The sequence below is a fragment of the Vipera berus genome (genome assembly GCF_964194415.1).
Source record: "Vipera berus genome assembly, chromosome: 1".
Lineage (NCBI taxonomy): Eukaryota > Metazoa > Chordata > Lepidosauria > Squamata > Viperidae > Vipera > Vipera berus.
The window spans coordinates 114,001,163-114,017,519 of NC_138202.1; the positions used below are offsets into that span (position 1 = coordinate 114,001,163).

The following is a 16,357-nucleotide window of genomic DNA, read 5'->3' on the forward strand; positions in this document are numbered from 1 at the left end:
GCTTCCCTTGGATGTGGAAATAGCTAGCAACCCAGATAGAAAAGAATTTGACAAATGTATAGAAGATAAAATAGTGAATTGTTATTATGGCTAAAAATTACCATTTGTGAACACAAATTACAGAGTGAATAGAAGTTATACATTTAGTCCTCAACTGATGATCATTCAAAGTTATGACGGCACACTAGAAAACGTTACTTATAACCAATCATCAGACAACCATCACTGCACCGCTCTGCTGGCTACTGGCATGTATTTATGACAGTCGCAATATGCAAGAGTCACATGATCACCATTTATGATCTCAGAAGGCTTCTGACAAGCAAAGTCAATGGGGGAAACTACATTTGCTTATCTCAGTGTGTGTAGAAGCCGAACATTACAAAGTTCAGAGTGTCAGGCAGAGAGTCTGGAAATTCTGCAGGGCAAAATAAAGGGCTAGGAGGTTTCCACATGCTTTTCTTAGTTGCTCTGTGTCTGCAGAGAAACTGGGCCATCTTATCATATTGCATGTGTTTTTCTTCTCAGCCTAAAGAGCTTTTTCTCCATCTTTCTGTCATTTCCTTCTTCACATATTACAATGGAAACATCATTCCTGGTCAAACTACAGAGGCTACAGCGAAGGAGATAATGTTAGGATAATTTTTAATATCTTTATTTTTTTAATAATTCAAGAAAGAATCAATCTTGAGCTATAAATTTCACACGGCACTCATCTAGCATGCAAACGCAGGTTTTATTTTTCTGAAATACAGTCACTTAACTCCTTGAGAGCAGGAGGGGTTACTTCAACATCTTGTATGGGATGGGCTCCTAATGAACTATATGTGCAGGGTTGTCATTATTTGTTCATTATCCTATTGAACTATGATATAATGAGTTCTGCTGAGGTTGAACAGTCATTGCCAATCAGATATGGGCATATTAAGGCAGAACATGTAAGCAATTCCTGATTTCTCTGTTAATACAATCATTAAAAGACCTCCATATATATATAAGAGGCAAGACACCACACACCTCTAGCTCAGAAAGAGACAGAGAGCTGGCAAGGCAAGATGAAGCCTTGGGCTGGTTTCCACCTGATTTTTTTCCTGGTTGCTAGTTCTGTGGAGGGAGAAGTCTCGAATGATGGTACTGGAGGACTCCAGGACACTGAAGCCACTTGCTGTGCACGTGAGTTCCAGCTGTGTAATCTTTCAGCTTGGTTCTTAGCCTGAGCGGGATGTCTGTGCGCAGGAACAGAATGTTGGTACTTAGTTTCCTGATAAAGCCAGTTCATGAGAAAAGGAATACTTGCCTCACATTCTTTCTTCTGTTCACAACTACTGTGAGAAATCTAGACACTGCTGATTAGCAGTTTTGCAGGTAAAGAGATGGCTCAGGAACAGGTGAGGGATGGAATGTGGCAGTAGTGAAGTTCTGCTTCATAAGCATTTCTTGAGGATGATGATGGGATTTAAACATTGGAGAAAGTTAATGAGTTGTGATGCTCTTTGAGGGAAAGGAGCCCCTTTAAAAGAAGCAGTTTTTAATAATCAATAAGTTACTTTTTAATCAGTAAAAACAGAATTAATCTTGACCTATAATTTTCAGGTGACATTTTGCTCATATGGAACATATGTTAGCTCAGCCCTGGAAGCTACAGTGGTTCAAGATGGAATAGCACAAGCAGTAACCAGCACGTCTCCCGGTGCCCGTATGTGACCTCTGCTTTGAGAGCTGCACTGGTTGCCAGCTGGAATCTGGGTGCAATTCAGAGTAGTGGCTGTTCCCTTTAAAATCCTGCATGGCATAGCACCTGGTTACCTGATGCACAGCTTTTCTCCCACTGTGTCTATCCACCCACTAGTGGGTCCTTCCTATTAAATGTTCTGCTCTAACAGGACCTAGGAAGCATGCCTTCTCTGTCATGGTCCCCTCCATCTGGAACAGCATCTCTCTACACATATGGACCACTCAGAAACCACTGGAGTAGGAAGCTGTGATTGAATGTGAGGATAAGAGGAAGAGATGCTGCCTAGCAAAAAATAAAACAAGAGAGGCAGGAGCCCTCAGTGGCTAAAAGGGGATAAAAATACCAAATCCAATGTAAACATCTGGCTGACTGGGCAACAAATCATAATAATAACACTTATACAAAAAGACTTAAAAGGTGACCTAGTAAGATCACTAGTAAGTCCTGAAAATCGGGAATGAGGGCTTTCTAAAAGATATACATCTTCAAGTTTTAAATTTTACTTAGTTTCACATATTTACCTGATGAAGAAAAAGAAAAGATGACTTCCGGTTTGCCATTGCAGCTGCCGCGGACAGTAGAAGGCGAGCTCTGTTTTCTGCATTCAGTTTCACTCCACTGGGGGATTCTGGAAAGGGTCAAAAGTTGCCCTGTAGGGGCAACGAGCAAGGAGGGGACCCCACTTAATTGCGGGAGGACAGCAGCCCTTCTGCTTGATCTGGGGCAGCCCTCCAAACCGGTGGAGGAAAGACAGGCTATAATAATATGGCCCATCACTAGGCTGCAGACCGCTGAAGTCAAACTTACCACCAAGCACTTCGAAAGCAATGTGGATTAAATTGGGTGAGATCTGATCTTCTCTTTACCCTACTTTCTTTCTTTTCCGTAAAAGCTGCCTGAAGAATCTTTCTCCTGTCAGGAGAGAGGGAAGGGAATTTCTATCCCACCCTCTAAGAATAGCGGTGACTGACTACCCAGGGGAATTAAAGCACTAAAAGAACAACTTTAATCTAATTGGATTTATATGTTCCTGAAACTTGGGGACCAAAAATTTTAATACTTTTATTGGAGACTTTTGCTTTTATCTACAAAAAAGAAATAAAATTGGGAAAAGGATTATAAATATTTTGGACTTAAAAACCTTAAATGGCATCAGTGACATCTTGTGATGACATTTGGTATTACAACTTGTTATTTCCTAAAAGAAACTTGGCTCAAAGCCCAGACCTTAGATAAGACTCTTCTGACCTTGGCATCACCTGTGAGAAACAGCTGTAAGAGAACAGCTGGGCAGCATAACTGGCCTACTTGAACTGTGAATGTAAACTTTTACTGACTTTCAGAGTTATATGTGGGGAATTGCCTATCTCTTTATTTGAGGAATATTGGTTACTGTGTGAGATGATGAAATACCTTGGACTATAAAATCTTGCTTGACAAACGATTTCTACTATAAATACTATTTATAAACACATGAAAGAGATGGATGAAGACCAGGAAAAGATCCTTTCCATGTTGAAAGCAATACAGCTGAAACCATTCTTTCAGCTTGTGATAAAATAAGTCCTAACATAAAAGATACATCTTAGATACACAAAACCAAACTTTGACTATAACCAAAGAACTAACAATGCAGAAGATAACAGAAGAAGTAGAACAATCAGATATTAAGACAGAGGAGTCAATTGACCAACAAATATAGTTAATGGAAAATCCAGAAAAGGGAGTGACAACACTAGAAATGGAAAAGACTTTCTATATAAATCAGAAAAAAATGAGAAAGAAGAACAGATTGAATGGAAGATAAACATATCAGGGCAATTATGGAGAATTGTAATAATAGGGAGATAACTTTATGAATACAAATGGGCTAGTCCTTCCAAAAATGGCAATTAAATGGTCTCCTTTATTTCAAATAACATATATAATAATACAGGGAGATCTATTTGATGATCTAAAAGCACTGATATGGAAGCCTAGTTGGCAAAGGAAGAAAGCCAGAATAAGGCTGAAGAAAATTGGGGTTTTGATTTCTTAGAGGGGACCTGAAAGAAAAAAATTAATTATTGTGAATATGTTTGATTTATTGATTAACCCAGGTAATGGTTTTGATTTATTAAAGGGGATATTGTATTATTAAGTAGATGATTTAATATGGTGGGTAATAGATAATTTTTAGGAAATAGAACAAGATTATATTCAAATAGATAAAATGTGTATTTTGGATATTAGATTCTGTTATGAATTGAGATAAGGGAAATCTTGGTTACCTAAAGCCTGAAAATTATAAATATTAAAGGTTAAATTGGAATATTATTGGGAAACTAAAAATTGGGAAAAAATTAATAACAGGATATGGATTGTTTATGAAAATAGAATGTAAAAATAATTAAGATACATATAAGTAAAATTTATTGATAAATGTAATAATAATGTTTTTATTGAGTTGATATAATAAGAATTGTATTAGTTTAAATATGAGACAGTAAATGTTAAGGGGAAAAGAGAGGAAATATTTGATGATGTAACTTGAGATTTTTACTATTTTTATTGAACTATTGATTAACACAGGCACCATGTTGCTTTTTAAATACTTAAATGTAAAATTGGAAAATTAATAAAATATTATAAAAAAGAAAAAGAAAAGACTTTTTAGTAGCCAAATAAGAATGGGTTTTGGACTAGTACAAACCCATTAACCACAGGCTGAGGATCACTATGATACAGCACATATTGTTTCCATGTATCAGCATTCACAATATGTACCCTCTAAGGGTGGAACTCAAACTCCCATCATCCTCAGCCAACAAGCACAACAGTACTAGAGATGCCTTCTCTAGTTCTCTTGTTCCCCTGTAATTATCATGCTTTGTTTTGTGTAATCGCTTTTTAAAAGTTATCTCCATGAGTTCATTACATTACAATAAGCATTCATATTCTTACAAGAGAGATTATTTCACAGTTGGGAACCCTCCACAAAGATCAACATCTGTCTCAGATATATTTTTTCAGAGCAGAACTTGCCTGAATTGACCCACCCAACCTTCCCCATTCTTTCTCTAGAGACAGAAGCCAGAAACTGCAAAGACCTCCTGCAAAGTGGGGAGACCCTGACTGGCTGGTACAGAATATACCCAACCAAGGGGAAACCAATGCTGGTTTTCTGTGACATGGAGACAGATGGAGGAGGATGGTTGGTAAGCTGGAACCCTCCAGGGGAGGAGGAGGAGGAGGAGGAAGAAGAGGAGGAGAAGGAGATAATTATCTACTTGAACATATCAAAACAGAAGAGCAAGAAGCCCAATAAAGTGGGCTCTATGCTCCACTTTTGTTGCAGAATAATAGCAGATGTTGAGGGGCCCATCAGCCTTCTCTCTTGTCAAGAGACTAGTGGTGGACAATTGCAGCCCCAAATCTTAATGAAACCCTCTTGGGATTTGAGCGCAAGGCAGCTTGGAGGTACACTTTCCTGTTATTGTGAGATTGAACAGACTGGAAGCCCTAAAATGGAGCTATCACAGCTGCCAATTCTCTCCATATATGGGATTGGTATTTCCCACTTTGTGGCCCATTGGGAGCCCTCCTTCAGGAAGCCAGCAAGGGAGAAGAACAGCCCTGCCTAGCCTTATTTGCACTTTCCCTTCTCTTGATAATAAGATAGATCAGAAGAGAGCCCATCATTGGTAGTTGCAGGGCCATCCAGACACCGACCACCGCCTTCATTACTTGCAGGGGAAGTTCCTTTTCATCTATTATTCCAGTCTGAGTAGGGGATCTTGGGGGAGGGAACAAAAAGTTAAGTTGGCATCTTAACTGTTTGTAACTTCACCAGCAGACATCTCTGTCTCTGATTTTTTTCGCCTAGCTTGGAAATATCCATATTTGCATCGCTCCTGCACTCCTCCCAAGGTCTGACAGGATTACCATCTCTAGCAATAAATTTATCACATCTTTGTATTAAATAAATTAGGCTGAGTGAGTCATCTGTCAACCTACATACTGAGTTTCATGGATCTATGCAGGATTCTTTGTTCCTCGACAGAAAATGCTCTAATTGCCACACCAAACTAGACATGTTCTTCATGGATCTATCCAGCATAGGGAACAAACTTTGGATGTGTTTATTGATTTATTGATTTAAAACATTTAACTGAGAACACCAGGGATGGTTTTTTTAACACAGTGTGCAGTAGGTTAATTTTTTGTGGGCTTTTTTCGCATTTGGCTTTGGGATGATATAAAATATACCTATTTCCAAGACTTGAGACATTTTTTTAAATCCCATTTATATCCCGCCCTTCTCCGAAGACTCAGGGTGGCTTACAATTTAAAGCACAAATCAATGTGCTTAGCAATAGCCTTCATTCTATGTATATGCCTGCTTATTAGGGCTTTCGCCCCTTCCCAAGCGGCATTATTACAAAGTCAGCTTATTGCCCCCAACAAGCTGGGTCCTCATTTTACCTACCTCGGAAGGATGGAAGGCTGAGTCAACCTTGAGCCTGGTGGGATACATTAAAATAGCTTTTTAAGCAGCAAAATACAGTGACATCCAGTGTCAATTGCTACCTAACTGTGACATAGATTCAATTCTGTTCTTTTTGCAAAATCAGGCTGAAAGGCATTCCCCCACTTCAGAAATGGTGTAAGATTAGGAAAACAGCTTCTCCATCAAGCAGATTTAATTTAATTTAATTTAATTTATTAATAATTCTATACCGCCCTTCTCCCGAAGGACTCAGGGCGGTGTACAGGGCAAGAATAAAACACAGAAATTTACAAAAGATAAAAGGTAATTAAATACATGCCCAATTAAAAAATACAGTTAATACATACTAAAAACCCCAATAAAAATAGTAAAAACCCCACCAATCCCCCCTCAGGCCAGGCCGGCTTGCTCGAACAAGTATGTTTTCAGATTGCGGCGAAAGGAGCGAAGATCGGGCGCCGTCCGGAGCTCAACCGGTAACTGGTTCCATAGCTCCGGGGCGCCCACAGAGAAGGATCTCCCCCTGGGGGCCACCAGTCGACATTCTCTGACCGGTGGCACCCGGTCAGATGCTAAGGTATCACTCCCTTTTTCTCCACCAGCTCTTCCAGAGGCGGCAGGATGGATCCGTCAATTTCTACCGTGACTGGGAATCATACAAAAATGGATTTGGAAGGCAAGGATCAGAATTCTGGTTGGGCAATGATAAGATCCATCTTCTCACCAGCTCTGGTAAGCCCCAAATCTCCTCTTCTACATGATGCTCAATTTGATATTTTAAATCCATGTACATAGACATTGATTATCTTGATCAGAATTAACTTTTAAGGAAAGATGAGTATCAATCTTTCCAGAGTCAGCCTAGTACCAGAGGCTCTCTTTGCATTAAGCAAACACTCTGATCTGTTAGTGTCAATCCATAAGACTTAACTTCCATTTCCTACCATAGAGATCTTTATCTTTATCTTTATTAGACTTATATACCGCCCTTCTCCCGTAGGACTCAGGGCGGTTCACAAGGTTTTTAAAATAACAATACAAAAATTACAAAAATTAAGAACAGTTAAAATGATTACATTTAGACCTTGAATAAATATAAAACCCCAATTAAAATCCAATTAAAACCCCATTTAATACTCTCAGTCCAGGCCAGAAAGCTCAAAGAGCCAAGTCTTCAGGTCCCGGGGGAATGAGCGAAGGTCAGGGGCAGTCCTAAGCTCCACGGGCAGCTGGTTCCAAAGGGCAGGCACACCCACAGAGAAGGCCCTCCCCTGGGTATTATCTGCCGGCAATCTTTTACCGGTGGTACCCTGAGAAGACCCTCCCTGTGGGAGCGCACAGGACAAAGGGAGCTTGATGCCGGCAGCAGGTGTTCCCTCAGATATCCCGGACCCAAGCCATTTAGGGCTTTATAGGTCATCACCAGCAGATGAATGGTATATTCCAAATTCATAAATCAAATCTGGGTAAAACAGATGTTCTTTCCTGTAATTTGGAAATGGTCTGGGAGCTTTATGCAGCATGATTCCCCAAGAGGGTTGATCACTAACAGAAGAATAAAATATTAGAATCAGAACAAAAGAAGAAAGTTGTCTTCCTTCTCTGGGGGATCATAAATTCTCCTGTTTTCGAAAAAGTGGAACTAGGACATCGTGCAGCAATCTGCATCCCTCTTCACTGCCTAACTAATTAAAAGATAAAACATCACTTTTGGATTAATTGTGCACAAAGTCCAGAAACATCCAATGCATGTGATTCTGTCCTTCTATGTTGGTTAATTAGCATTGTTTTCAAATGGACATAGCTCATAATCCCACTGTGATCATGTTTTTTGTGGAATGAAAGTCTACTACAATGATCAATATGCTTCCCTTATGGACTTCTGTATCTCTAGTATTCATTCTCTAATAATATCTATCCTTTGAAAATCAGGAACACAGCAGCTGAGGATTGATCTGGAAGATTTTAATGGTTCCAAAACTTTTGCAACATATTTCAGTTTCAAAATTGCAAATGAACGTGAAAACTACAGGCTGACTCTGGGTTCCTATTTGGATGGCAACATGGGTGAGTAATACAGAGAATGCCTCTTTATTTGAGTACTTTCTGACAATGGATGTAACCTACATGTCCCTTGACCTGATGCAGAATGCAGAAACATTTTAAGCCAGGATCTGCCTAATTGCTTTCTGGCCTATCACAGGGACAATGATTTGGCCACATATCCTCTGCAAACTGCAAAACTGAACCCCAAACATCATTCCAACTCATTCTACTGTCCCCAAATGGAATGTTGGGGAGGGATGAAGTGACAGGTTACCCACCTCATTTTTTACTTTAATAAGTTCAAAATATATGATCCACAGACTATTTTCATATGGTATCTCTAGCTAGGGCAGAAGCCTTCATAGGCTATCAGGCAGCGTAGGAAGGAATGAACTACTTTTGGTGGTTTGTCCCAACAACTGAGCATCACTGGGTTCGAATAAGGATGTTACTGTAGCTGTCATTGCTGATGTTGCATGAAGAGAACCACAAGTTTAGTATGGCTGCATTTCACAATTGCCAGTGAAAATGTTATTTTCCACAGATTGGTTTGGAAAGAAATATATGAGAGGTTGTGGCCATTCTCCTTTCCATATTGTATAATGAATGCTAAGTACATTGTGATTTGAGTAAAGGAATATTTCTTTTACTTCTTCCTGACCAAACCCAAAACTAATTTCTGTCAAACCTGACTCCATATTTGCACCTGCTGTTGCTCATAGTTTGCCAAAAATCAAGTGAGGGCGAATGGGTGAATTCCAAAGGGGGGAAGGGAAATTTTGGAATGCAAGAGTGTCTTCTATTGCCAATGAGATGTTAGCCACCAAACTGAAGTTATGAAATGTTTGAGGAGTGCACAGAGTCTTTTCCCAAAACAAAATAACTGAACTCGGTGAACTATGAACTGTGGGTGGCCCGGAGGGGGACAAGGGGTTTTACTTATATGGGTTTTCATGGGACAATCTCAGAACTGACTTTGCTTCAGCTGTACCTACATGGATCTTTCAATAAAGCTAGACTCTTGATAATTTAAAAGAGCCCAGAGTTTCTGTGGCTGAATGTGCCAAATGGAATGGCTGACAATTTCATTAGGAAACCCCAAAGTTCTCTTCCTACCATAAGAGATGGCACTTTGACACATCATTTTATTGCATCACCTTGACTTTGGTGAAGTCTGAATCATTTGGAGGATACCAGGTTCAAAATGTGGGATAGAAATTGATTAATTAATGCATATTGTTGACCTATATGGTAAGAAAAATATTTCTTATTTCCTTGGATTAGTGTTGGAATGAACAATCAATGGCTGATGCACCATTGAAACTCGGCAGTAAATGCCTTTTCCCCCAGTGACATAATTTCTTAAACCTTCCCCAAAGAGCAGGGTAAATAAAACTTCCATCCTGCTCATTATAACCCTTCAACTGGTCCAGAAAATAAAATGTGATCCCAGACTCAGTCAAGTTGTCCATAATTTGACTTAACGTGTTAACATTAACCATTCTGGTTTATCAATCATTATCTATAAGGTGGCCTCTTAGGTGGACCTCACAGTGGTATATTCAACAACTCAGGTTAAGCTAACCATGATTTCAAGAAACAGAAACACATTGTATCATCTTGACAGGGCTGGCTAGTGATGCCAAAGTTCAAATCTACAATATTGTGCAAATAAAGAATGTTCAATCTCTTTCTAATTCTCAGTGAAGAAGGTGCTTTTTTCATTACTAAAATATCCTGCAGGTTTGCATTCCTGGAATATATGAACTCAGTGCTACCTCTAGTTTCCTCCTTTTAGGTGATTCTTTCTCAGGACATAATGGCCTGGGATTCTCTACTAAAGACAAAGACAACGATTCCTTTGAACCCGCAAGTTGTGCTGCAAATTACAAGGGAGGCTGGTGGTATGGTGCCTGCCACTCTTCCAACCTGAATGGCCTGTATCACAAAGGGGAACATACCTCTTATGCTGATGGCATCAACTGGTATACTGGGAAGGGTTATCAATATTCTTACAAGTATGCAGATATGAAAATTAGACCACAGTAAATGAAACCACAGTTTAACATATTTTTCAACAGACATCACTCCAAAAGTACTAGCAGATTCTTCTTCTTCTCTTTTGTCTTCCAGAAAAAGCACATTAAATACAATAAATCTTTAAAACTGTTCCTTTGTGTGTTCACTGGACTGTTCTCTCTTGTAGTACTCTCTTTTTTATGTATATGGGGATGGGGTCCAAATGCTTCTCCATTTTGCAAATTCTTTGAAAGAGAAAAATGCTTCTGAAAATTTTGCAAAGCTGACATTTACGTATATTGATCTATAATCTATAAGTAAGTATAATAACACAACAGTTCCTACTCATTTGTGTGTCTGTGCTTTATGAATAAACTTCAACAACAGGATTCACTTGGACCCCTTGGAAGCTTTTCATAAGCCAATTGCCTTAAATAACTAAGTTGGTAAAAGCAATATCTGAGATAGCTGTGTCAGTGTTTTTATGGTGAAGGAAATCTGAGGAATATAACTTAGATCAAATCTTTAGAATCAACTTGTAAGGGGAAAAATTCACTTCCTTTCAGCCATTTAATTCACACTGAATAGGAAGTCTAACTCACTAAATAAATTAGTCTGATTAGTTTCTGGGGCATCTACTATATCTGTTATGATCATTACATGTTTTTCTGAAGGACCTGGTGCTTTACAAAAAGTTCCAACCTTTGGGAAAGTGTTTTCAACACACATACAACGTAATTTAGTACTGAGAGGAAATGCTTCCAGAAGGAAAACAAATCGGTCTCTCATCCCTAATATGGGCTGATAACAGTCTTTGAATCTCCAAAATATGACTCTAAGCCTTGAAGGCTAGTCAGATGTGATGTTTTATTCTACATAACGAAGAACCCTCTCTCTATAATTGAGCCTGAGATCACACAACTCCAGAGTATCTTTCTATATCCCATGTGTGAACTTTCACAGAATCTTTTTTGGATGTAAAATACTGGGATGGAATTTTATAGCCAATCATTTTATGGTTTTAATTTTGCTAAAATACCATAGCCATGTTTATTCCCATGTTTAATGGTGGTGGCATGGATATGGATATCAACAGTTGCTGGAATAATTAAATTATCAGCATTGTTATATTTTGGCATAGGAATTCAGTGTACAACTGATTTAGTATGCAACTTGATAGGAATGTACAGCAATAAAGATAAATATGTCACGACGTCCTCAGCGAAGAATCACGAACACACCAAAGGTACGGGTGACAAGGTTTATTCTTCAACTCTCACAAAACAAACCGTGGAAAAGTCAGCGTTGAGGCATCCAGCCTCAACGCTCTTTTATCATGCAGTTACACCTTAACCCCACCCCTTCAGAGCAAGCCGGCATCCGCCCACCTCCTCATAAAAGCCCCACCCATCACCCTGCACAACCACCACCCACCGCGTGCGTTGCTGCGGCCCACCGGGCCTTTCCTCAGGTAAGTTCTGTCCTTCCGCCTCCATATGCCCCCCTGGCTATCCCGGTATTGCAACTGCGTAATCCCCCCTGCGTCCACCCGAACGCCCAGCCGGAGAGAGAGGCAGCGCGGGCATGGCCACCCCCCCGTCTGTGGCTGCCTGCGGCAGGTCAGTCCTTCCGGCTGCTTCTCTATCGTTCTTTACTCGTCCCAGCTCTGGCTGCGTTTGAGTGCTCACAGGGTGCTCTGTCGGTGATGTGCCCGCCGGCCGGTAGGTGGATGGCTGGTGCTGTTTCCAGGGGCCGGGCGCAGGCGCAGCCCGCGGCTCCGGGTCCAGCCGCCTGGGCACTGGGAGTTCGGCCAGTGCAGGTGTGCCCACCAGCTGACTGACGGGCGCCTGGAGCCGCTCTTCCCGGTAAGTTGTGAGCGCGTCCGTCGTCCACTCGGTTGTGGGCGCACCAGTCAGCTGCTTGGCGGGGACCCGGCACCGCTCACATTGGTCGGGCGGGGCCGCGCCCATCAGCTGATCAGCGGGAGCTTGATGCCGCTTCTTCCGGCTGGGGGTGGGTGCGGCTGGCGGCCCCAACGCCGGCTGCTCAGCATGGGCGTCTGCTGGCCGGTAGCAGGATGCTGCGGCCCCGGAAAGCAGGTGAGCACAGGAGACGGCGGTCTGTTGGGGGGGTGGAACCGCTCCCCCGTGTCGGCGTGGAGAGCGGCGGAGGTGGTGTCGGGGCCCGGGTGGTTGGCAAGCCGGCGGGGCTTGACAAAATATACATGTTCCACATTGAATCCTGCAAGAATTTACAGCCCCAGAGAAAACACAAATACAAAATTTAAGATACATTGAAGAAAAGAAGCAAACATGAAATAATGAGGGGAGGGTATCACTTGCCTTCTGGAAACTATAGCTATTGCTAGAAAACTGACAATCTTTAACACTTCCTTTTCCTGCATTTCCAGCAGCTAAATAATGGCAGCAAGAGATCCATTTAAAAATCTGCAGACATGGTCAGAACGGTCTCTATCTCCTAGGCTTGATTTAATAATGACAGTTCACTATTTGTTTTGTTGTTTTTTTAAATGAAGAGAAAAGGATGAGAAACTAATCTTGTGTTTCATAAAATTAACTGTAAATTTTCTCCCCCAGAATAGAATATATTTTATGGTCTTCAGTGATACGTTTCATCCACCTAACAAGATTGCATTAGTACTAGATGACATTCTCCATCTAAATCAGATGTGTCAAACACAAGGCCCGGGGGCTGGATCCGGCCTGCAAAATGGTTTCATGTGGCCCGCGAAGCCATCCTGGAAACAGTGAGGGAATGGCCCCCACTGCCTTGGCCCTGGCCCAGAGACCCTCCTTCTGCCAGAGACCCTCAGATCTGTCTCACTCCTGCCCAGGCCCACATAGGCACTCTTGATGCGAACAATGTAGAGCTGGCCATGCCCACCCAGTAGGCCATATGCACTCTAGCCACGCCCACCCAGTAGGCCACGCCCACCATGGCCATACCCACCCAGCCCCTTGAGGGCAACCGCATTGCTGATGCGGCCCTCAATGAAATTGAGTTTGACACCCCTGATCTAAATAGTAAATGGAGAATATCATCTACAACTAATGCAGTCTTGTTAGGTGGAAATGAGGGAAATGAGCTTCAGCAAAAAGATCTGCTGAGAAGGTGCTCCAAAGCTTCAAAGAACATCAGTTTCTTGTGACTGGCTGCCCTGGTTGCTTGGACCTTCCCTGTGACAGAGTCCCTGATAGAACAAGTCTTCTCAACTGGACCCTGGTTGCACAGACCCTGTATTGGTTTGGCTGCTCTGTATTGGTTTTGCTCTGTATTGGTTTGGGTGTAGTTTATTTTGGCTTCAAAGTTAGGCTGTCCAATAATACTTTTATCTCTCCCAATCCCTAACCCCCAAAAAACAGAGTGAACCATTATTAATAAAACATTCGGCACATCTCAGTCTGTCCCATGTCCCCAAAGGGGGATGAACATGTCAACTTGGCAACCGTGACTGCACTATCAAAGCTCCAGCTTTTTTAAAGCATGCAGTGATGTTTGCAAGGCCAAATTATTCATTCATTCAGTCAGTCAAATTTGTTTTATGTCAGACAACTCTGACTGACACTTTAAAAGTTAAAAAAAGGGTGGGGTTTCATTTGTAGTGTTTCCCCACGCCCTATATGTCCCTGGTCCCAAGTACCAATTTGCATATAGGTTGCAATTAATGTGAAAAGAAAATAGTCACTGTCTGGAATGCAAGAAGAAAACTGGAGGCATGAAAAGAGTTTGTCTTAACTAAATAAAGACAAACTGTTTAGCTTGTCTTAACTAAATAAAAACTGAGCAACACAGCAGAGACAGAAAAAAGTAAATAAAAGTTGGCAATAACAACTCAAATCACAGGAATCAAGGGGACCACATTGCTTCGATGTTTTGTTTAAAGGAACAAAACACTCTGTTAAAGGTTTGCACAATCATCATTTCCATTTTGAGACTGCAATTCACAAGTGAGAGTTTCTCAGGACGAAAGTTGAAATTAAAATAATTTTTGCCATTGTTTTTTTCCCCTTTTAATTTTGTGATTTGAGAGCTGCTGTTTAGGGGAATCCTTTCATTCACTAACCACTAACCAGCCCTGATTATTGTTGATGTTGGCTGAAGAGACACAAAATAATGTCCTGAAATAGCCAGGAAATGTTCAACTGAAACAGAAATGAATTACTTTTGGTTACCAGTTTTAAATGAGTTTGTTTACTTTAAAATATCTCTGCTGTTTTTCAAAACAAGTTTTCACAGGTCAGATTACAGAACTTAAATGATGCCATGTGATGACAAGAGGCTTCTTGTTCTGGTATTTCCTTTACTTGATGGCCATCGTTTTGGCAGGATTCTCTGACTATTAGAAATAGCTTCTTATAATCACATTCTTTTGTCCTCAGGAACAGCCACCTTACCCTTCTGTTAGCCGCTTCTTTGACTTGCATTTTTTTTCAAACTGCAAAGTCTTCTCCAGTGACTTTGGCCTCCACATTATGTGTAAAAAAAAATCAGCTTAATTGTTAATAGTTTCAGTGAGTAATTTGATTTTACTTTATCCATCATTGGATGACTTATTTTTCTTGCAATTCAAGATGTTATCAAAATTTTACTCCAGAAGTTAAAGGCTTTATTTTGTGGCTGTTATTGTTAACCCAGGAACCTAGCAAACTTTTATTTCCATCATTATAATTACTGCAAGTATGTATGTGGCACACACAAAAATGGCTTTTTTTTCTTTTAGGAAAAAAAATTGTCTAAAATCAGTGATTTGCTCTTGGTGAACTAGGAATATGGTCAGCTAATCATCAAAGAGGGATTTCTTGCAGGATAAGATTGGCTTAAGGATTCCTTCTCAGAAAGATATGGATGTGCTACAGTGTGCTTCAGAACCAGTCCAAGACCAAATGTCTTACCCTTAAAACAACAATATCAATTGCTTAGTGAATGCAGGAACTTGTCTAATCAGGAAAACTGTAGGGATTTATAGAATTATTGATTAAACGAATATGTTTTTTTTCTGATACAATGTGGCTACAACACACACATTGTTCAATATAAGGAAAAGTTTGGTAATGTGATGAACATTGCATCATTCAAGAGTATCCTTTTTCCTTAACAATATTGCTGAAGTTGCACAAAGAGATTGCAAAAGATATGGGCATATTTATCCTTAGTCAGAAAATGTAAGCACTTCCTGATTTCTCTCTTGAGGCAATCATTAAAAGACCTCCATATATATATATATAAGAGGCAAGACACCACACACTTCTGGCTCAGAAAGACACAGAGAGCTGGCAAGGCAAGATGAAGCCTTGGGCTGGTTTCCACCTGATTTTTTTTCTGGTTGCTAGTTCTGTGGAGGGAGAAGTCTCAAATGATGGTACTGGAGGACTCCAGGACACTGAAGCCACTTGCTGTGCACGTGAGTTCCAGCTGTGTGATCTTTAAGCTTGGTTCTTAGCCTGAGCGGGATGTCTGTGTGCAGGAGCAGAATGTTGGTACTTAGTTTCCCGATAAAGCCAGTTCATGGGGAAAGGAATAGTTGCCTCACATTCTTTCTTCTACTCTGAGCATGAGGACCCAAATTGTTGGAGGCAATGCTGACTCTGTAAACTGCTTAAGAGAGTTCTGTAAAGCACTATAAATCCGTATATAAGTCTAAGTGCTATTACTATCTAGGCACCGCTGACTAGCAGTTTTGCAGATAAAGAGATGACTCGGGAACAGGTAAGGGATGGATTCTGGCTGCAGTGAAGTTCTGTCTTAAGATTGAGCATTACTTGAGGGTGCTGGTGGGATTTAAAGGTTGGAGAAAGTTAATGAGTTGTGATGCTCTTTAAGGGAAAGAGCTCCTTTAAAAGCAGCCTCAGCTTCACGATAGTTTTTAATGATCAATAAGTTGCTTTTTAAAGAAATAAAAGCAGAGAATTGATCTTGGGCTACAGTGTCATTTTCAGATGACATTTTATAAATGTGGAACATATATTAGCTGGGGTTTTGATACCTGTTAAACATTATTAAGATCTTTGCCTAAGCAGCATGTGCCTAAGTATTTGCCTAAGGAGTTT

General features: G+C 40.6%; 2 protein-coding genes across 2 annotated transcripts in view; both read left to right on the forward strand.

Annotated features, from left to right (window-relative positions):
- Positions 1-1,128: 1,128 nt before the first annotated feature.
- Positions 1,129-10,319, forward strand: LOC308670258 (ryncolin-4-like; the record flags this gene model as incomplete). The annotated part of the gene is made up of 6 exons (XM_081331660.1): positions 1,129-1,173; positions 1,594-1,696; positions 4,799-4,932; positions 6,827-6,956; positions 8,157-8,291; positions 10,069-10,319. The coding sequence occupies 6 exons, from the start codon at positions 1,129-1,131 to the stop codon at positions 10,317-10,319; spliced, it is 798 nt and encodes a 265-aa protein (XP_081187786.1).
- Positions 10,320-12,496: 2,177 nt separating this feature from the next.
- Positions 12,497-16,357, forward strand: part of LOC308670317 (ryncolin-3-like) — a 37,606-nt gene continuing 33,745 nt past the window's right edge. The window contains exon 1 of the mRNA XM_081331787.1: positions 12,497-15,711. Within this exon, the coding sequence (XP_081187913.1) occupies positions 15,594-15,711 (118 nt within the window). The 5' untranslated portion in view covers positions 12,497-15,593. The remainder of the gene's footprint in view (positions 15,712-16,357) is intronic.